The 22090-nt window shown below is 39.1% G+C and overlaps 1 protein-coding gene across 14 annotated transcripts in view; it reads right to left on the bottom strand.

The window, feature by feature from the left end:
* The window catches only part of EGF (epidermal growth factor), a 101187-nt gene that overhangs the window by 16719 nt on the left and 62378 nt on the right, over positions 1-22090 (bottom strand). For 10 of the 14 annotated variants that reach the window (XM_010389070.1, XM_010389074.1, XM_010389073.1 and 7 more), the window contains 9 exons: positions 21080-21184; positions 19658-19881; positions 15770-15937; positions 14925-15074; positions 11303-11422; positions 6591-6707; positions 5737-5862; positions 1605-1727; positions 95-242 (listed from right to left, as the gene is read on the bottom strand). In XM_010389070.1, the coding sequence (XP_010387372.1) occupies positions 95-242; positions 1605-1727; positions 5737-5862; positions 6591-6707; positions 11303-11422; positions 14925-15074; positions 15770-15937; positions 19658-19881; positions 21080-21184 (1281 nt within the window). The remainder of the gene's footprint in view (positions 1-94; positions 243-1604; positions 1728-5736; positions 5863-6590; positions 6708-11302; positions 11423-14924; positions 15075-15769; positions 15938-19657; positions 19882-21079; positions 21185-22090) is intronic. The other 4 variants (XM_010389081.1, XM_010389083.2, XM_010389084.2 and 1 more) reach the window with 2 other exon arrangements.

The raw sequence follows: 22090 nt of genomic DNA, 5'->3' as shown, positions 1-22090 counted from the left end.
AGAAAAACATCCTAAGTATACATTTTACAAATTAGCTACAAGTTATGGACTGAATAGCATCTCTCTGTGCCATCAGCAAGACAGTTTAACTTACTTGCATGCATATTTGTCCAATGCTTCAATATACATGCACACACCATCATGGAGGCAGTATCCATCGTGGGACAGGGGACATCCAGAGTCACTATTTCTTACAGAATAGTGGTGGTCATCTTCCCTGAGGTGAGGGGGTGGAGTAGAGTCTAAAAGAACCCAAGACATTACTTTTACTTTCTGAAGGGATTAGTGTCTTTCAAGTATCAACATCAGGAACTAGTTTCTATGAATAGTTTGTGACATAAATCTTTTAGTTACAGAAGAACTACTAGAAGGGACATTAGTTTCACTTTCCTAGCCGGGCCTTAGTCACTCACTATGAAACCAGCTGTTCCTCCTTTGGGCTCAGTATTATCTGATATGTAAAGCATATTGGAGGCAGGTAAAAGAATGGCCAATCCTAAGTCGCCATGTGAATTCAGAGTCACTGATCTCATACAAACAAATCTGTCACACACAAATGTACACTAACCATGTGAAATGACAGTTAGCTTCAAGGTCTCTCTGAACAACTGGTAACTCTATGGTTTAAAACCTACCCATCAATGCACAGTACATTACCTCTAATATCATTCAGTCTCAAAAATTTCTTTCTCACAATGCTTTCTTCTAAAAACTGACTTTCAGAGGAGCCCTCAAGGACAAGACTGTAGCAACTCTGACAGGAAGAAAATGTTCCCATAACAGAGGGAATGCCAAAGTATAATAGTACAGTTTTTTTTGTGGAATGGTTCACTGCTCCTTAAAAGGTAAACATGTGCATCTGACTATATAAATATAAGCAGTTTTTCAATACCTTTAAGAAGAGCAAATTATTTGAGAAAAATAACATGCTAAAAAAAAAAAACAGAGACCAATTAAGCACATAATTTTTCTTCTTAGGATGTTTTCTGCTTATAGGGCTGACAGGCAAAAAGTGGGCAGTGATGGGAAAGACCCCATCCTGGTCTCCAGGGTCTAGTTGAAGCCAGCTCCCTTTCTGGGGTGCTGATGGTGAGATGATACTGCTGTTACAGGAAGAAGGTTCAGGAAACAGGAGTCAACCATTATGAATATTGAAAAAAGAAAGAGAAGAGAACTGGAGTTCTAATTCAGAACAAGAAATACTGCCTTTTTAAAGTAATATTTTAAAATCCTTGAAAGTGATTTAAAATGCTGAGTCCAGACATTCTCACCCACCTGCCTAGCCCTGCAAAATTCATCCAGCAGTCCCACAAATCGACATCACAAATAGGGAGATTAGTTGCACAGTTAAAGAGAGACACCCATGTTCCCATCTTTATTGGATTGTGAGTAATAAAAAAGGATTTATTCCAGATGCTATTAAATTAAGAAAACCTGGACCATTTCAAATTCTCAAGCCCATCATCGTCCTAATCAGGAAGGTCAGCCCTGCAGCCTGACTGAACTGAATGATTTTTAGAATCTCTAATACAAATAGAGATTAGGGTATAGAATATCCCCAAGCCAAGTCCCTCCCCTTCACTGCAGACCACCCACCAACCTACCAGGGCAAATCAGTCCTGGTTCAGACAGGCGTCCAGCACATGTGCAGGTGTAGCCACCCTCTGTATTTGTGCAGTTGGCATTCTCTCCACAGCTGTGCACCCCCAGTTGGCACTCATCAATATCTGTCAGAAAAGACAGAGTAGGGGAGAGAAAAATGGGGTACAGAAAAATAAAGAGGGTTTTACAGTTGGACAGCCTCTGGAAGAGGAGCTTCGTCAGCTTCTGTCATGCTCTATGTTCTCAGAGCCCTGTGCATTTTTAGGTTTAAAGGGACTTTCACGAATGTTGGAGAGATGAAGTAGGTCCTACAATGCATGCCCATGCAGGTGTTCTTTTCCTTTTTTGTTTCTGTTTTTTTTTTTTTTTTTTTTTTTTTTGAAAGACTCTCGCTCGGTTGCTGAGGATGAGGTACAGTGGTGTGATCATGGCTCATTGTAGCCTTGACCTCCCAGGATCAAGCAATTCTCCCAGCTCATCCCACCGAGTAGCTTGGACCACAGGCTTGCACCACCATGCTTGCTTAGTTCTTGTTTGTTTGTTTTTTAATTTTTTTGTAGAGAACAGTGTCTTGCTATGTTGCCCAGGCATGTCTCAAACTCCTGGCCTCAAGTGATCCTCCTGCCTTGGCCTACCAGAGTGTTGGGATTACAGGCATCCTGAGAGAGGCTGGAAGCTTTCTTCCTGCTTTGAAGGAAAGGAGATTTCCCAGAGTTGGAGATTAGTAAACGACCTCTGGGCAAACATTTAGAAGTTCAGATCCTAAAGATTCATACTTAAATTTTTTGAATAGACATCCTGTCATTGGCATACATATTATATCAAATACAACAGTTTTGCTTTTTTATGTAAGTATAAACTATATCAGAAAAACCATCCTTTCTTTCCCAACTAGCCACCATTTTTTCTTTCTCAGTTACTGCCACCCTAACATTTAGGGCCTCTCTTCCTCTCAATTTTACATTACTGCAAGAACAGCCTTACTCATTCCCAGATCCCATGTTTCCTCCACGCCATGCCTAAACACCAGTGCCACATTATTCTCCCTCCAGCACAATGATGATAAACCCATCATTGCACCACTTTACTCAAATGTTGCCAGTGGCTCTCTGTTGCCTAGAACTTTGCTGTCCAACTTGCTAGCCACTGCCATATGAGAGTATTGAGTACCCGAAATGCATGTAGTTCATATTGAGATGTGCTGTAAGTAGAAAACACACATTAGAGTTTGAAGACTTAGTACCAAAATAAAAAAGAATATTAAGTATCTCAATAATTTTTATACTGATTATATATTAAAATGTTAATATTTTGGATATATTTGAATACATAAAATATTATTGCAAAAATTCATTTCACCTGTTTCATTTTACAGTTGTAATGTGGTTAGTAGAAACTTTGGGACAACACTGACTGACTGACCCTCTGCCAGTTTCACTGGAGAAGTGAAACCTCAGTAACTAACCCTCAGATTTTAGTCTTCCACAGAAGTAACCCAACCCATCTGTTACAGGCTGAAATGTGTCCCTGCCCCTCCAATTCATATGTTGAGCCCCAACTCCCAAAGTGACTGTATTTAAAGAAAGCATCTATCAAGAGGAAAGTAAGATTACATGGGATCCTAAGGATGGGGTCCTAATCCAATAAGATTGGTGTCCTTAAAAGAAGAGGAAGAGAAAACAAAAGAGGAAGAGAAACTAGAGCGTTCTCTCACTCTCTGTCTCTCTCTCTCTCTCTCTCTCTCTCTCTCTCTCTGCACATCAAAGAGGAAAGGCCATGTGAGAACACAGTGAGCAGGTGGCCATTTGAAAGCCAGGAAGAGATCCTTCATCTAAAACCAAATCAGCCAGCACCTTGATCTGGGACTTCCAGCCTCCAGAACCATGACAGGATACATTTCTGTTGCTTAAGCCATCCAATCTAGTATATTTTGTTACAGGATACACTACCTTATCGGCCTTAGTTTCTGTTCTTCCCCTCATATAAACTAAACTTAGTGCTCAACTAGGCTACTCTCTATCCTTAATGGCAGTCATGTGATCTGTTCATGTCTGGACTCTTCCCGTCCCTTCACATTTCTGCAAATGAAATTACTTATCCCCCATGCTCCTTCCAAAATGACACTTCCTCCCCGAAATCTTTCCCAATACCTCAAACAGATATTTCTCCAAGTTCTGAACTTTCATTGTGGGTTTTTTTTTTTTTTATTTGAGATGGAGTCTTGCTCTGTCACCCAGGCTGGAGTGCAGTGGTGCGATCTCGGCTCACTGCACGCTCCGCCTCCCAGGTTCACACCATTCTCCTGCCTCAGCCTCCCGAGTAGCTGGGACTACAGGCACCCGCCACCATGCCTGGCTAATTTTTTGTATTTTTAGTAGAGACGGGGTTTCACAGAGTTAGCCAGGATGGTCTCCATCTCCTGACCTTGTGATTCGCCTGCCTCGGCCTCCCAAAGTGCTGGAATTACAGGCGTGAGCCACTGCGCCTGGCCTTCATTGTGGTTTTTACTTCGCTTATGATGTGCATCCTTCTTCATCACTGATCACAGCTATATTTCTTTTAGGTCACATTTTCCTTACAATCAAAGACTACCTTTCTCATCCTGATATTTCTCATGGTTTCTAGTACTGTGGCCTTACTCTTACTAGGGGCCAATTAAATATCTAACACATTGAATTGCTATCCTGGATGGCCCAAACCAACTCTTTTGAGTTTCTGTTATACTTTCAATAAACTATCACCTTGAGAGAGAGAGCTTTTCCAAAGCAAAGAAAAAGATGTATGCTTGACCAATAAACTCAACTACTCTTAATAATAAGAAGGATAACACTTTTTTTTACATAGCACTTTTTATATGCCAGACAAGGTTCAAACTATTATAACTACATATATATATGGGGTGAGAAGAGAGAGTGAGAGCGAGCTGGGGGAGAGAGAACAGAGGAGCAAGCCCACCGCTTCCATGGAGTCTGAGGACTCCATGCCAACCACACAGGCAGGGCGAGCACACCCTATTGCATGCTTGCTACTGGAAGGAGATGAGTTAGTAACAGTGTGAGAAACCAGAGCCTAACGAGTTTAAACATCCAAGAAGAGATACCTTCCTTTCTCTTCAAAGGAAATTAAATATGAAGTCTGCTTGTCTAAATTACCTATGGGCCTGCTTAATTAGAGCAGTGACATTTTCCTGACTGACAGCCAAATATGTGCTTAAAAGAGTGTTTACAGATGTCTGTGGATTCCACAAAACTAATCCTATAAAGGTCTGATTTAAATCAACCAGATTCAAAAGATTGATAGTTATGACTGATATTTCATCTTTAACCTTAACAAGTGGGAGAAAGCAGTATCATTTAAGTTTCTTATCAGTTTCTTATGTTTTCAGAAAGAGGGAAAGAAAATACTGAAAGACAAGTTTTAAAGCGCTGTAAAACTTGAGATAATCACTTCCCCGTGCCTCAGATGGCTTCAGGCAGGTTTTCACTTGTACATGATGTGATGCTACTGACACCTGGAAAGAAAGGTACGAGACATCCAAGACGCGAACTCCCAATCCAACGTGCCACACCCAGACCTTGCCAGAGGACAGGGATTACGAAAGAGGGTTGAATCATTCTTTACTTGTATCTCAATGTCAGTGGCTTGACTCTCCCATCTATTAAACTTACCAAGAAACACGAGAGGAGCCCTTTGACAAGCCACACCTCCTTTTCTTTACGCACACAGCAGTGACTTCCAACAAACTGTCATCACCTCTGCAGTTCACCACATTTCTCTTGCCAAATTCACTGACAAATAAATGCTGTCCATCTCCCCACATGATGGCTCAAGGTGGGAAGTATTGATGAGACACTGGTGTCACTCAAACCCCAGAAAGAATTAGAAAGGCAGAGGAGTAAGCAGCCTCCAAAGGGGCTTGAAGCTGACCAGAGCAGTCATAACACAAGGGCACAAACTTGACTGTTCACCAAGAATGGAAATATGTCAGTTTGAGCAGTCGCACAACTCTTTAAATCTTGACATGTGTGTCACCCCAATTATATCCTGTCTTCTCTCTGCTCACTGCACCCACACTGTTTCCTGATTTCTGAGGCCTGCCTCTGCCCTCCTCCCTCGGCACATGCGTCCTCTTACCAAGACAGTGAATCCCATCTCCTTGGTAGCCTTCTGAGCACTGGCAGACATAGCCACCTTCGGTGTTGATGCACTTGGAGGAGGCAGGGGGGCACACTGGGACACCCATCTCACATTCATCTATATCTGTGGGCAAAATTAGGAACTAGTGCAATATTTAGGCAATCCTGATATAAATAGGACTAGTTGGAAAGAATAAGCATAATCGTATATTCAATTCTTATTCAGTCCTTTACAGGTGCTGTTTGCCAACATCATGCATGCCCTGCATCTTAGACATAAAGTTCACAAGTTACTAATGAATCAGTCTTTACAGAGTTCCCACCTATCTGATTAGGCAAATATGTAAACAAATCACTTTCTGCCAGAGTTTCAGACCATAAGGGCTGAGATCTTTCCAGCAGTCATTAAATTTTAATTTTGAGGCTATTAATATGAAAGAGGAACCTATCCATTAATCTATTCATTTGATTAAAACTTATGACCTAAGCTTCCGGGGCAAAAACAACAGTTGTGCTTTCATTGGAATTGGTGAAGTCATAAACTTGACTTGAACTCAAATTCATGCTTCTGAAGCTAATTATAAATTCTTCCCCTTAATGTCAACTGCATATATTGCATAATCATGAAATTGTACTATAAACTCAATGTCGTATGTTTACATTTGTATAAATATGTTTATAGGTCTCATTTTCTAGGCATGTCATCAATTTATTTTTTTTAGCTAACATCAAATAACTTTTTCAAACCTGCTGATTACATAAATCCTCCTGGAGCTTTTGAGTCAGAAAGAGCAGAAAGAATGTTTCTGGTTCACTATTGTCCAAATACGTGTATTTGCCCTTTGCTCTTACCAGAACATAGTTTTCCATCCCCAGCAAATCCTTTCAAACACTGACACGTGGCATCGTCTCCCTCTGAAACACACCGAGCATATGTGCTGCATCCCACAGGAGCACAGTCATATTGATCTGCAAATAGCAAGAATCCCATGCAGTTATTTCCAGACAGAGAAGAAAATGGACTTTAATGTTCTGGTTCTGCAGAACAGTCCACCATTTCCTTTCCAAAGTTCTGGGACAGGTTAATCTCCAAATAGAAACACTTAGTTGACCTATAAACTATATCTACTTTAAAAGATCTATAGCTGGCTGGGTGCAGCAGTTCATGCTTGTAATCCCAGCACTTTGGGAGGCCAAGGGTGGATTGCTCGAGCCCAGGAGTTTGAGACCAGTCTGGGCAATATGGCGAAACCCTGTCTCTACTAAAAACATAGTGGTGTGTGCCTATAGTCCCAGCTACTTGGAGGCTGAGGTAGGAGGATCAGGAGATTGAGGCTGCAGTGAGCCAAGATGGTGCCACTTCTCTCCAGCCTGGGTGACAAAGTGAGACACTGTCAAAAACAACAACAACAACAACACCAATGAGATGCATAGTCCCATAGCCATGTTTCTGTTTATGTGCTCTCAAAGGACTTTAGTCTTAAAGCACTATCTGATGTTCAAGGAACCCTATATGAACTTATTTATAATTTTTAAAAGCATTTGCAAATGTAAATTATAAAATTGCTAGAAGCAAATAGACTCAACTTTGAAAGGTCTGTTGCTTATTTTAAAACTTCCCAACCATTTGGACAACAAAAGGAGTCAATCTATTCTTATTCCCCAAAGACACACAGACTAATAATTAGCAAGTAGATCTATGCACCAACATGGCAAAGAAATTCAATCATGAAAACATTTACTGCCAATTTACTAATGTCATATATAATAGAATATGTATGTCACAATGTGTGTTTATTATCAAGATTTATGTAGTGACTTGCACACCTCAAGGCACTTTTACAAAGTCATGAACCATACAAGTTAAGTGCAGTAAATGGATCATTTCATTTCATACTCCATTGAAATGCAAGTGCCCCGGGGGACACAGTTACCTGTTGAGCTATAAACATGAGCAAGTTTTTTTTTCTTTGCTTTACTTACGTATGTAATCATTCTCCAAATGTCACCCCACCCTACCTTTTTGGAGTCAGGGGAATCTGACATACCACAGTAGGATATAAATTATCATCTGTCTATTCATTGGTAAGCTTGCTCATCTGAGTACAGAAGAGATTTTTTAAAAAGCCCTCCAAACTTGCTGATAAATTAAAGAAAGTCAAATGATCTAAGTAGGATTCAGGTGGCATGTGAATGCAGGCATTGGGTAATTGCATTTGATTTGCTTAGCTACTTGAGCGAGATTTCTCTTGTGGGAGCAGATGCCTTTCATGCTTGCTTGGTCATCTCCTGTCACTCATGACTCTTAGAGACGGATAAGTTCAGACCAAATCAATTATCCATTTAATTCAGCATTTATTTGGAAGACTAGCTCCCAAATCACAAGGCTGCTCAGAGTGTAAAGTGGACAGTATCCGATTACTACCCAAGACATTTTAAATCACTTGCAAAATTATCTTAAATTAGAATAGGATTCAGGATTTATTTGGTAACATGAAAACCCAAGGCAGCTGTGCGTAATGAAAAGCAATAGTTATGCAGTTGTTGGAGAGATGGGCTACAGCCAAAGTTGCTGTTGCTGTTGCCACAAAGGAGCTCTGGAAGAAATAAATACCTGTGCTCACATTCCTCCTCTCTAGAACAGCAGTGACAATTTCTGCCAGGTCTATTTTTCATGATGGTTCTAAGGACTAGAATAAAAAGTGACCTTAAAAAAAAAACCCTTTGATCAAGATATTTGATCAAATATTTGATCAAACGCTCTTTGATACATATTTAAATAAGGATGACAAAGAAAGATACTGTGATAATTTAAATAAGAATTAACCTTTGTCACACTAGAAGAGACTCCAGGTCCTGTTAATAAAACTAATATAATTCGGCCGGGCGCAGTGGCTCACGCCTGTAATCCCAGCACTTTGGGAGGCCGAGGCTGGCGGACCACAAGGTCAGGAGATCGAGACCATCCGGCAGATCACGAGGTCAGGAGATGGAGAATATCCTGGCTAACACGGTGAAACCCCGTCTCTACTAAAAATACAAAAAATTAGCCGGGCGAGGTGGCGGGCGCCTGTAGTCCAGCTACTCGGGAGGCTGAGGCAGGAGAATGGCGTGAACCCGGGAGGCGGAGCTTGCAGTGAGCCGAGATCGCGGCACTGCACTCCAGCCCGGGCGACAGAGCGAGACTCCCGTCTTTTTAAAAACAAAACAAAACAAAACAAAACAAAACAAAACAAAACAAAAAAAACTAATATAATTCATTCAAAAGTACCTACTATATATTGGGCCTTCCTGAGAGCCAAAAATATGGTGGTGAAGAATAGGGCTCTGCTATTGACAAGGGCTCTGCCGTGTGCTGTTTTGCATAATTATTGAAGTACAAGTGTAATGAGTATGACCAAGGGGCAGAACTGAGGTTCCAAGAGAGCTGCAATAGGCAGCCGCCGCCCAGTCAGGAACTAGGAAAGGCTTTGTGAGCCAGCGGGCGGAAGGACACACAGGACTTTGAAGGGCTAAGAAGCACACCATGGGCTGAGAAAACAACTAGCGCACGTGTCCGTGTCTGTTAGGAACAAGGCCAGGGTGAGGGAAGCAGGCCACAGAAAGTCAAGGGTAAAAGGGCTGGTGAGCGCTTGTTGAGTCTGGGGAGGTGTCTAAAGGTTGTTTCATACAGGGCCCAACAAGCCACGTGAAGAATTTTAGATTATACTCTAAAATCCTAATGTGGGGTTTTCACATTGTCTTTTAGCCATAGACACTTTGTTGATGTGAAATCTCACTCTGAAACAGAAATTAGACCCCCGAGCCTGACTTAGGTGTAAGTAAGGCTTCACAAGCTAGTACAACACAGAACACAATCCAGGTACGGAAAGATGAGGGATTTTTCACCAGGACAATCAGTCCCCTCTATTCTGCACTAGGCTCCAGGTATTAAGCCAAATTCACAAATCCTTGATCACTTAATCACTCCCCCATTCCCACCCATCTGTCATTTAGTCTTTCAGTCCCGTAACCATTAGTCTTTCAAAATACGCTCTATGAACCTTTAGGGATTCCTGGTGACTTTGCAAAGGTTCTCTATATCCCTAACATTGGTTTAAAGTATTTTATTCTATCATGCTGGTTGTCTCCACAACAAACCGTGGCCTTGAGGATGGAATGATATTTAGCGCATCTTGGTATCCCCAGCACTTAGCACAGTGTACGCCAAATAAGTTGCTGAACACACAATATTCCTAATGTTAACAAAGTTTTCCAGAACGTCTTATTTTCACATGAATTAATTATTTGGTCATAATTTTCAAAAATCTTTGGTCAAATCACTAACTTAATAGATCTTAGTCTCTCAGCTTTCACATCTGTGAACTGATTTGTAATGAGGAAATTAGAGATTACAGTTGACCCTTGAATAATATGGGTTCGAACTGCACAGGTCCACTTATATCTGGATTTTTTTCAACTGAACACAGATCAGTATTACTGGTGAGATGTGAAACCTGCCTACACGGATGCCTGATGTTTTGAATACCTGGGTTCCATGGGTGACTGTGACTTGCATATGTGCAGATTTTGATATACTCGGGGATCCTGGAATCAATCCCCTATGGACACAGAGGGATGACAAAATATATAATCTAACATTCTCTGCAAATGTTAGTTATTGTTATTATTAAAATTATGAACCTCCTTATTTATATCTTATAAAAAAAATCACACTGATAAGGTGAGGTAAGAAGTACCCAGAGCCATGTACATCAACAAAGTAGTTTGCAGACCACAAAAGTTGGGTAAAGCATCTCCTTAAATGTCCTAATGTGCAGTTTTGAAATTTTTTTTTTTTTTTTTTTTTTTTTGCCACATACATCTTGTTAAAATAAAGTGTTACTTACTAACACAAACAAATAAAATGTTTCAAAGTTAAATTGCACTGCTTGAAGGGCAGTGACCTAAAGTGAAAGGATGGGGTTTGCAGAAGCTCTATGGCTAAGCTGAACCCAGCTGGAAAACCACTGACCTCCTGAGTGAATATGGAACAAGAAAGACTTAGGTTCCCTGAAGTTGTTACATACTGAACACATGATTTGGCATTTTAGTGACAAATGTGCAACACAGAAGAAAAGGATTCCAACATTTGCTGTTTGTGGACTTTCTGTAGCAATTGAAGTGCTCAACCTATTTTGGCTTATCAATTACTATCAACTTTTCAAGCTAATGGGAAAACAGCAAGGTGGACCAAATACCAAAAATATCAGGGGTGGATGGAAATACATTCAAATACGTTGTCCCATGTTTTACTTTTGTTTCCAAGTTACTTTGTTTCTTCACAGAACAAAGACTCTCATCCAAAGGCTCTGAAGGTGTCCTGTTTATGTGCACACTAACATGCAGCCATCTTTCTCAGGCACATCATTCAGAAGACACAGACTTAGGGAGTCCAAGGTTTGCTTCATTAGCCTTGTGTAGAACTTAGCCAATATTAAGTTAGAAAGGTAATTCAAAATTTCTCATTGGTAGAATGAAAACTGTTGGAACCAAAGCTATATTGGAGAACTGGTTATTCATACCTGACACCATGATTTCAGCCACTAGCATGTGTTGAGATTCTGTAATGTTATCTTCTGACACTCTAGTCTTCGATAAGGTGTCCAATGGTGTTACCTGGTTCTTTAGATCAACTTCACCACCTATTGAAGGTCAATAGATGCAATTAAATTTAGCTTTTCTGTTTCAAAAGAAGGTTTGATTTCATTTATGTTCATGACTATTCATTGGTTGTGAGTTCAGACTCATTCTTACAGTAAGAGGATTCAGAAACACTGTCAGGGTCTTGGTAACTTAGTAAACCTCACCCTGCTATCCCACACCCTCTCATTTTCACTGAGCACTTAATGATTTAGGGGATAAGGAACCAGTAGGGAAGAAAGATAGGACTCTTTCAGATACTGGCAAAAAACAAGAGTAAAATACCAAAATCCTTAGACCCTTAATCAGCTCATAATCACAGCCCACCGTTATTAAGGACAAAATAGATGATCTCCCCAACTTGTCTTCCATACACATTCTTTCTCCTTTATGCTGCTTTCATGCTTATTTTAGCCTGATTTTACCTACATCTTATAACATGAAAGGACATAAAAACGTCATGATTTAATACAGGCATAAGATTCATGCACTCCCCACTCTCAGAATGGAAGAAATGGATTCTGTAAGACAGCAGTTTTCTAAACTGTGATCCACAGAACCCTTGGATCATCCTTCAGAGCATCCCTAAAGTCATAATTCTTTTCATAATAATACTATAAAGTTAATTGCCTTTTTCCACCATGTTCACATTTGTACTGATATGGCAAAAGGAATGTGGGTAACAGCTGGTGTCTTAGTATGAAAAAAGGAAATGACAGCAAAATCTACCAGTAGCTGAGCTCTTCACTGCCACACACTTATATTTTAAAAAAGAGAAAGAAAGAAAGAAAGAAGGAAGGAAGGAAAGAGAGAGAGAGAAAAGAAAAGAAAAGAGAAAAGAAAAGAAAAAAGGCTGGGCATGGTAGTTCATGCCTGTAATCCCAGCACTTTGGGAGGCCAAGGCGGGTGGATCACATGAGGCCAAGAGTTTGAGACCAGCCTGGCCAACATGGTGAAACCCTGTCTCATGGCTGGGCGTGGTGGCTCAACCCTGTAATCCCAGCACTTTGGGAGGCCGAGACAGGCGGATCACGAGGTCAGGAGATCGAGACCATCCTGGCTAACGCAGTGAAACCCCGTCTCTACTAAAAAATACAAAAAAAACTAGCTGGGCGAGGTGGCGGGCACCTGTAGTCCCAGCTACTCGGGAGGCTGAGGCAGGAGAATGGCATAAACCCGGGAAGCGGAGCTTGTAGTGAGCTGAGATCCGGTCACTGCACTCCAGCCTGGGCGACAGAGCGAGACTCCGTCTCAAAAAAAAAAAAGAAAGAAAGAAACCCTGTCTCTACTAAAAATACAAAAATTAGCTGGGCATGATGGCACATGCCTGTGTTCCCGGCTACTGGGGAGGCTGAGGCAGGAGAATCTCTTGAACCCTAGAGGCAGAGGTTGCAGTGAGCTGAGATCATGCCACTGTACTCCAGCCTGGGTGACAAAGCAAGACCCTGTCTCAAAAAATAAAAATAAAAAAGAATTGGCTGGGCAGGGTAGCTTACACCTGTAATCCCAGCACTTTGGGAGGCCGAGGTGGGAAGACCACTTGAGGCCAGAAGTTCAAGACCAGCCTGGGCAACAGAGCATGACCTTGTCTCTACAAAAAATAAAAATAAAAATAAATAAATAATTTAAATAATTAATTAATAAATTAATAATTTAAATAAATTAAATAAAAATAAAAACAAATTAGCCAGGCATGGTTGTGCATGCCTATGGTCCCAGCTACTAGGAAGCTAAGGTGGGGTCCCAGCTACTTGAGCCCGGATGGGGCCAAGGCTGCAGTGAGCCATGATCATGCCACTGTACGCCAGCCTTGGCAACAGAGGGAGACCCTGTCTCAAAAAATAAAAATAAAATCCAGTTTCACAAGAGGGTTGCTGTGAATCAATAAGAATTATTAATTTTTAAAACACTTGACCATTGACTACACAGCTTTTTAACACTCTATGTAATAAAATAAGAGATACATATAAATTATTTCAATGCATACTAAAGTTATGATGGTTAACTAGAGGGAAAACATAAGTAATTTTTGAACTGTGAGCTGAAACTAGCCTCTTTTTTTCATTGCACGTTATTTTACTTGAAAAAAATGGCTTAATAGCACAGGAAAACTGTGCTTTTAAGACTTGGGTATATAGCAAACATTCACTTTTCCTCAAAAATGAATGAAATGAGCCTAGCACCTCAAGGAACACAGCTGGCAATAATTGTTGCCAATGTCAGATACCAAATTGCAACTAAGCTTTAGGAAGCTACTGTCTGTCCAGTTTAAGCATAGTATCAAAAGAATAATATCCAAAAAGGCACCTAAAAGGTCTATTATAATAGCCCTCTTCCAACTCTATGTCTGCGTGAGGCCAGATTTTGTTCACAGATTTCAAGCAAGACAACACATGATAACAGATTTAACATAGATGTAGATATGAGAATCCAGCTGTGCTCTACTAAGACAGACATTCAAGATATCAAAGTAAAAGAATGTCGCTCTTCTCACTACATATTTTTTGCTTTGAAAAATATACTTACTTCAGTTATTTTTATAAAATGTATATTAATAGATAATAAATTTATTGTAACATCAATAGATATTTCTCAAATCATGTTGTAAATTTTCATATCATAAATATTGATAGATACACATAAAAACTCTTTGAGTTTCTCAATAATTTTTAAGAGTGTAAAGGGGTCCTGAAACCAAGAGGTTTGAAAACTGTTGATCTAAGGCAACGATTAATAGAAAGTTCTGAAAATCCAAAGTATCCAGTTCTGGTCCATGGCTAGATTCGTTTATTTTTCGTCAGTCTGTCACTTTACTTACATTTACACCATGCCTACCGGATTAAATATAAATTTTTAAAAAATTTAATAAAATATAAATGATCTTTGGTATATTTCTGGTGGAAAGATATCAAGGGGTGAATCCACAGATGCCCAGATTGTTTGGGTGCACATTCAAGGGAGACAAACCAGTACTACTGGTTATACCTCACACTTGGTTTACTCTTCCTCTTCCTCAAAGTCATATCTAGTTTGTAAAAAAGTACATCTTCTCAGGCTGGATTTCCCACATTTATTTGACACCCTAAAGTTCTTTTTTATAAAGGACTTTGATTTTCTTATTAAGACTTGTCATGTGATAAGAGATCATATACTACTACCTCTAAAATTGAGGACATAAAACTTCTAAAAATATCTCTGAACATTTTTGTGAGGTGATAACATTTTGACATTTATTTTCAAACCTGGGACTCACTCCACTATAAATGGGGAGGTGGAGGGCCTGGAGCTTAAGACTTTTACCATTAGAGGTCAATTAGATTTTGCCTGTAATAAGGAACTCAAAACTCAGCAGAAGAGAACAAATAAACAAATTCTTAGCATTCCTAAAAACAGGAGAGCTTTTAACATCCAAAATATTCAAAATCAGCAAAAGCATAGGGATCGATGTACAGCTGTATTTCTGAGCCAAGGTTAGGTAATTTGCTACACAGTTTATTATATTACCTGCCAACAGCTGATGACCATCCAGAGCCAGACACGTTTTCCCATCTGAGGCTTTCATAAAACCTTCACGACACAAACACCAAGCAGTTCCAAGCCTCTCTTTGCAAATATGTTCACAGCCTCCGTTTTGATATAAGCAGGGATCTGCTCCTAGTAGAGAAAAGAGGCAAATTCGCAGGTGGGTTTGAAGATGAAAAGGATGCCATTAATGCAAGTCTACAGCTTGCTTTTAGGGAGCTACAGATTTAAGGGAGAGAAACGCAGTGTATCTAAATAGAGGGTGTATCTAAACAGAGGGTATATCAACAGCTATTTCAGAAGAGTTCCCCCAAGGAGCCAAGGATTCTAAGATAAGCCCAGAACCTTATTAGTACTGAGTAGAGCCAGTACTTTTGTTCAAGAAGCTCTTTAGTCAAATGTGATTCTTATTTCCTAACTCATCATCTCATCAAACCGATGAAGAGCAATTCAGAAAGAAGAGCTACTATAAAATGTGAAATGCTTTCTCCATTTGCTCACTCCTCAGGGGTACAGAAAGGTCCAAGTTTCGACAGAAGCTTCCACTGCCGTTGTCTAAATTGCCTGCCTTAACCCAAGGCTCTTTGAAATGTAGCAGGTAAGTAAAAGTTGCTCAAGAAAAGAAATGAAATTGGAGGGATAAAGCCCCAATTATCAAACTACCAGATTGTCTTAAACAAACCTAAATCTTAGAAAATCTTGACACCTACACAGTTAGTGAAAATTACAAAATCCCCTCCATCCCCACCCCAACTGCGTGACATCAACAATTAAAAAAGTTGCAGATTCCAGCCAAGGAAAGACTGTGTAACATCTCCAGTATGTACCTGGTTTTGCCAGTGGATGAACCACAACCAGTGAGGAGGGCTTCAGCATGCTGCCTTGGAGACGTACTCTATCTTTGCCAGTCTTCTTGTTTACTCTTATTACTGAAGGCATAGCCCAATCTGAGAACCACACATAATCCTCAAACACAGCTATAGCAAATGGGTGACCTGGAAACAATTCAAATGTGTTAAATACACCTTCTTTGTTTTTGCAATGACTATTTACGAAAGGACCAGGCTTGAAATTTACACAACATTCCTACACTAAATCAACTATTTAGCTACTCAGCAAGTTATAAGCAAGCCACCGACTTACACACCTGCCTCAAGGAGAGCCCACATGAGGAGGGAGTGTCACCTTAGAATGGGAGCATAGTGGCATGAGGTCCCAGCAATGCCCACTATCACCCAACATTTGCACAGTGGGAGAATGTGGACTGATTGTCTTCCTAGCACCATGAAGGAGGCAAAGGTGGAATTTTTCTTGTTTAGTACATCTGTCACTATATATAGACTAAAGTCGAGTAACATATCTTACCACTCTTTGCCTTAGGTTCCTACTCTTTTGAGCAGCAGTGATAAGCCGTAGATCAAATTCACAGGTTGTTGTAAGGATTTTTCAAAATTTGAGGTAATTGTATGAGAGTCTCCCCACATTCCCATCTTCACCAACACATTTGCCTCCATTAGTCCCCCACCTTCTTATCCCTCTCTCCTTATTTAATATTGACCTGTGTCCCTGATGTCACCCTTCCTGCTTTCTCTAGGGCCTGGATCCATCAACAACCACCCCTTTCTCTAACATCTTCCCTCTCTTCATTCCACTAGCTTTGTTCCCTGTCTACTAATATCCTGTCTCCCATCTTCATTTCTTCATCCCTGTGACCCCTCTAGCTCCTCTTTGTCTCTTTCCTTCCCTTTTTAGCCAAGTTTTTGAAAGAGTCATTTATTATGTGCTGCCTCCATTTTCATTCCTCCTACTGACCGTAAGTGGGAATCCTTCTGAGCCCACCTCCACCAAACCTACCTCTCTGTGCCACTGGAACTGCTCTGAGAAGGCATGCAAGTATTAAATATGCAAGGGAATGTTTTAACGTACTATCCCAGGTGGTTAGACACTAAAGATAAGGAGGCTCAAATTGATGTTTTAATCAAGGCTGCTTACATTCCCACAGGCCACTCTTTTTGTAAACGAGCAATGGATTTGACAGATGCGAATGAATGTCTTCCCCTACTGGTGGCAAATTCAAATAACTTGTGGTTACAAAGCACCTCCACTTATCACTGTTGATCAGGGTCATTAAGATTCATTTTAGTCTCCGGCCCTTTGTCCCAAATTAAAGCCTTAAGTACAGCAAGGGAATGTTTAACATAACTATAGTTCTTTTTTATCAAGGTGAAAAAGCACAACAGAAAACTTAACATCTCAACCATTTCTAAGTTCAGTAGTGTTAAGTGCATTCACACATTGCTATACAACCAATCTCCAGGATTTTTTCATCTTGCGAAACTGAAACTCTGTGTCCATTAAACAACTTCTCATTTCCTCTCCCACATCCCCTGGAAACCACCATTCTCTTTTCTTTTCCTATGAATTTGGCCACTCCAGATACCTCAAATAATTGGAATTGTACAGTACATGTCTTTTTGTGACTAGCTTATTTCACTTGGCGTAATGCCCTCAGGAATTAATCCATGTTAAAGCACATGTTAGAATAGCTACAGTGTTTAAACAAATACCCTACACTAGACATAATCTTTCTTATTTTTTTACAGAAGAGCCACAATTGCATTTTAAATTAAGAATATCTTCAACCTTTTAAAATAAATTTTTAATGTACAGACAACATTATATGTTTTTATTGTGTACAACATGATGTTTTAAGATATATATACATTGTGGAACGGCTGAATCTAGCCAATTAACAAATGCATTACCTCAGTTATCGTTTTTGTGGTAAGAGCACATAACATCCACTCTGTTAGAAATCCTGAACTGGCATTTGGGAAGCCACCACATATATACCAGTAGATGGCACTGTAATGATGGGAATGTTACTTACACAATTTAATATTATTTGATAATGGCCTTTAATAGTCAGTTGTATTAGTCATGTAATATAGTAGCAATATAAATGATTCACAAAGTATCTGCTATGCTTTTTTGTTTAAAATATGGTGTCTTCACATTCTGGTTAGGAATTTTCAAATTCCTTTCTCACTTTTTATGTCAAAGGTACAGTTTTACGTTTATTTAGATTATGTATTTTTTGTTTTTTGTTTTTTGAGACGGTCTCACTGTGTCACCCAGGCTGGAGTGAAGTTGCGCAATCACAGCTCACTACAGCCTCAAACTCCCCGGCTCAAGCGATCTTCTTATCTCAGCCTCCTGAGTGGCAGAGGGATTACAGGCGCTCACCACCACGCCCAGCTAATTTTTGTATTTTTAGTGGAGACAGAGTTTCGCCATGTTGGCCAGGCTGGACTCGAACTCCTGGGCTCTTGTGATCCTCCCACCTTGGCCTCCCAAAGTGCTGGGATTACAGGTGTGAGCCACCATGCCCAGCCTGAATGAATTTTTTTTTAAATAATGTATGTGTTCTCTACTAGATTCCTTGGCTTTACAGATATCATATTTGTTTTACTCTCCACTGTATCTCCAATTCCTATAATGTCTCAATCAATACCCCTGAAGTAAATGGATGATAAAGTCTAACCTTGTACATAAGCATATCACTTATTGTGAAGTATATCTTTAATTTTTAGAGAATCTTAGAAATACATAAAATATTAAATTATACTTATCTTGAGCCAAAGAGAACGGGCAAAACAGGGGTCTTATACAGATTATTAGTTTGTTAGTTTCTTCCTAAATGAGAGAAACCATGTTTTTTCATCTTTCCAACCAATTTCTAACTCTCCAAAGCATCTTCAGCACTTCCCTAGCTCTCATTTTCTGCATTATGCAATCTATTACAAATTCCTCTTATTTTATCCACAATAATTTTTAATACCATAATCCTTCATTCCATCTTTAAATGACAATGTTCAAACTCAGGCCGTCACCATTTGTTGCCTGGACAACCACTATAGGCTTCTAACAGATTTCCTTCTCTCCAAATTCCAGTCGAACTCCTATACTTGGCCTAAGCAGCTACCCAGAGATGCCAATTTTAACATATACATTTTATGTGCAAGAACATTCAACGCCCCTCTACGAAATTCAGAATTTAAGTTTAGTCAACATATCCTGGCAGTACTAACATACAAAGACCAATTTTTGCAGCCTTATAATCTTTTGTCATCATCTATTTACCACAAGGCCCAGTTTAAATACTGTCTTTGTCATTCCCAGAGCCAAAATAAATTTCCCACTGCTTATATAATTTCATAGTCATTTTGTACTTCTTTTAACAGTTGGCATAAGCTATAATGTTTTAAAGATATTTATGAAAATATATGACACCCCATGTAAAATCTGAAAATATTAGGGGAGGAAACTATATTAATCTTTGCACATGTTATCAACTGATATTCATTCATACCTAAAAGTGCCTACAATATCACTGTTGTGAAACATTTCTAAAACATAAGAAATGAAAACAGCTGAACCAAGTTCTTATTCCTAAAGGAGTTTAGAACATTTTAATATTTTCATTCTGATTTTGGGACTTCTTGGAAAGAGAAATGATTATATAACACTATTTTTTACCCAGTATTCCAATGTTAAGGTAAGCCTTGTAGCTCATGATTCCCTGGAGAAGTCTGTCTCTATTCCATATTCACCCATATGGCTAAGTGGTATGTGTGTGTGTGTAAACATATTTTGTATTTAACACTCATAAACACTCAGTCAAGATGAAGAAATCACCCATCCCAAAGCCTCACCTACATCGTTCTGGGTAAGTCTTCGGCGTTTTGAACCATCCAGATTGGCTATTTCAATTACAGACTGCTTGGCATCGCACCAATACAACTTGTCAGTTAAGAAGTCAATCGTTATTCCATTGGGCCAGATTAGATCAGAGCTGGCTATAACCAGTCGGCCAAGGCCTTGGAGGGAAGAACTTTCAATTCGTGGATTAATCCCTGTATCCGTCCAGAATAATCTCCTTTAGTCAAGAAAGCACACAACAAATATCTGCATGAAAGAAATTATTCTGTTCTTTCATCTTGAAAATATCAATGTAAATTACTTTATGATATATTAAAGTGGTACACTGAGGAATACAGAAGAAGAGATAGCACTGTATGTTGGACAAATAATTTTGAAAAGCAGAACAATTAACTTGTCTATGTAAAGCATCTTCGAAAAGAAATGTTGAATTAAGGCTCAGGTCATTAGATTAAAAGAGAAATTAGTTTAAAAATTGCAATAGTGACTAATCAAATAGTCATGAGTAAATAGGTTTGAGTAAAATATTCTTGAATTAGCATTTGGTACTGCAAAAAGGCAATGAAATCTTGCTAGCCTGTTCTGTTATGCATATGTAAAACTCACCGCATTTGTAATACTACAACATAAAGGAAAGTTCATATTTATCTGTTATCCAGTTTTATGCAATGTACTCTATTAACTCAGTTAATTTCAACTTCCATAAATCAGGTGCTGGGCACATTTTTGTTTTAAGTCAATATGGTTCATATTTTTTTATTGGCCTATTTAGAAATGGTTACATTCTCACAGTTTTAATCATTTGGCTGGCTCCAAATCAATTATCAACTACTATCAATATATTATCTCCCATAAATCATTGTGAAATTTCCAGTGTAAATAAAATAGGGTGGGTTTTTATCTTTGTTTTTTAACAACTAGGAATAAATCCTTTATTGTCCTTAAATCTCTAATCTCTAAATGAAAATTTGTTCGTAATTCACAATTAACAGCATAGTTTTCTAACCTTTCACAATTTCAATTTTCTGTCACCTAAAATCTAGGAATGACCTATATCTTATGATTTTTCTAAATAGAATTCATAAGTCATACAATCCAAATATCCTTTTCTGCTCAGTAAACAACAATGCAAATTTTTAAAGAAAATAGATGAATGAGCTTGAGTCTAGTCGGTTAATGAATTACAGTGCATTTTTCTTTCAAAAAGAAATTGAATTTATTTAAAAGAGCACATTAACAATAAAATTATTATACAAGAATAGAAAATCAAGACATTAAAAGCATGAGGAATTCATCCTGAAGATTTGAACAAATTGCATGGATTTTCCTGGTTTCTGGTTTTGGACACTAGCATATCAACCATGAACTGTCACATTACCTCTGCAGAGCAGTGCCTTATTTTTACAAATACCTACTTGGCCGTTGGATGAACAGCAATTCCTCGTGGTTGAGAGATGTTCTCCTTAATGATTATTTTGGGATGTTTTCCATTTAAATCACTCCTTCCAATCAGAGATTTCCTAAAATATGTGCAAAATAAGGGAGTTTGTTGTAACAACTTTACTTTTCAAACAAAAATATTCCTTTCTCCTCTTTGTGAAATGCAAAGACAGGCATTCTAAACTAGCTCCTATTTCTCTCTGTTTCTCTCTCCCTCTCTCTTACTCTTTCTCTCTCTCTCCCCCACCCACAAACAAAGTAGCAGCAATAAGTTCACAAATTTTATATTATTAAACACTGTTAATTAACATCTCAATATTTATCCCAGGTAATGAAAATACTCAATGACAGGACAAGGTAAAAGGGATTGCGTCAGTGGCTGGGTGAAGACATTCTCTTTATAACTTCCAATCTCCTGCTGAAACCAATGGAAGCCAGAAGCAAAGAGACTGTTAGCCTCATGGGATCATGAAGAATAGGGAGACAAACCAGCGCAAGGACAGTAGGTGGAGATTTACATTGGCTTTAATTTTCTTCCATTTAATTCGAAGACAAATGGGAGTACAATTGTCCCTCGGCATCTGTGGGGGATTGGTACCAGAACTCTCCAAGGACACTCAATTCCCTGATATAAAATGGCATAGTATTTGGATACAATCTATGTACATTCTCCTGTATACTTTAAATCATCTCTAGATTACTTATCACACCTAATATAATGTAAATGCTATGTAAATATAGTTATGTTATTGGTTTTTATTTGTATTATTTTTATGATTGTATTCTTATTTTTAATTTAATTTAATTTTTGAATATTTTTGATCCAAAGTTGGTTGAATCCTCAGATGTGGAGCCTGTAGATAAAGAGGGCCAATTGCACCGAAATATTACTTGCTAATCTTTACATTAAAAAAATAACCTGACCGGGTGCGGTGGCTCACGCCTGTAATCCCAGCACTTTGGGAGGCCAAGGCGGGTGGATCACG

Source organism: Rhinopithecus roxellana, chromosome 2, assembly GCF_007565055.1.
Source record: "Rhinopithecus roxellana isolate Shanxi Qingling chromosome 2, ASM756505v1, whole genome shotgun sequence".
Taxonomy (NCBI): Eukaryota; Metazoa; Chordata; class Mammalia; order Primates; family Cercopithecidae; genus Rhinopithecus; species Rhinopithecus roxellana.
Note: the sequence above shows the minus strand (reverse complement) of the source record. Positions and strands in the feature narration are given on the sequence as shown.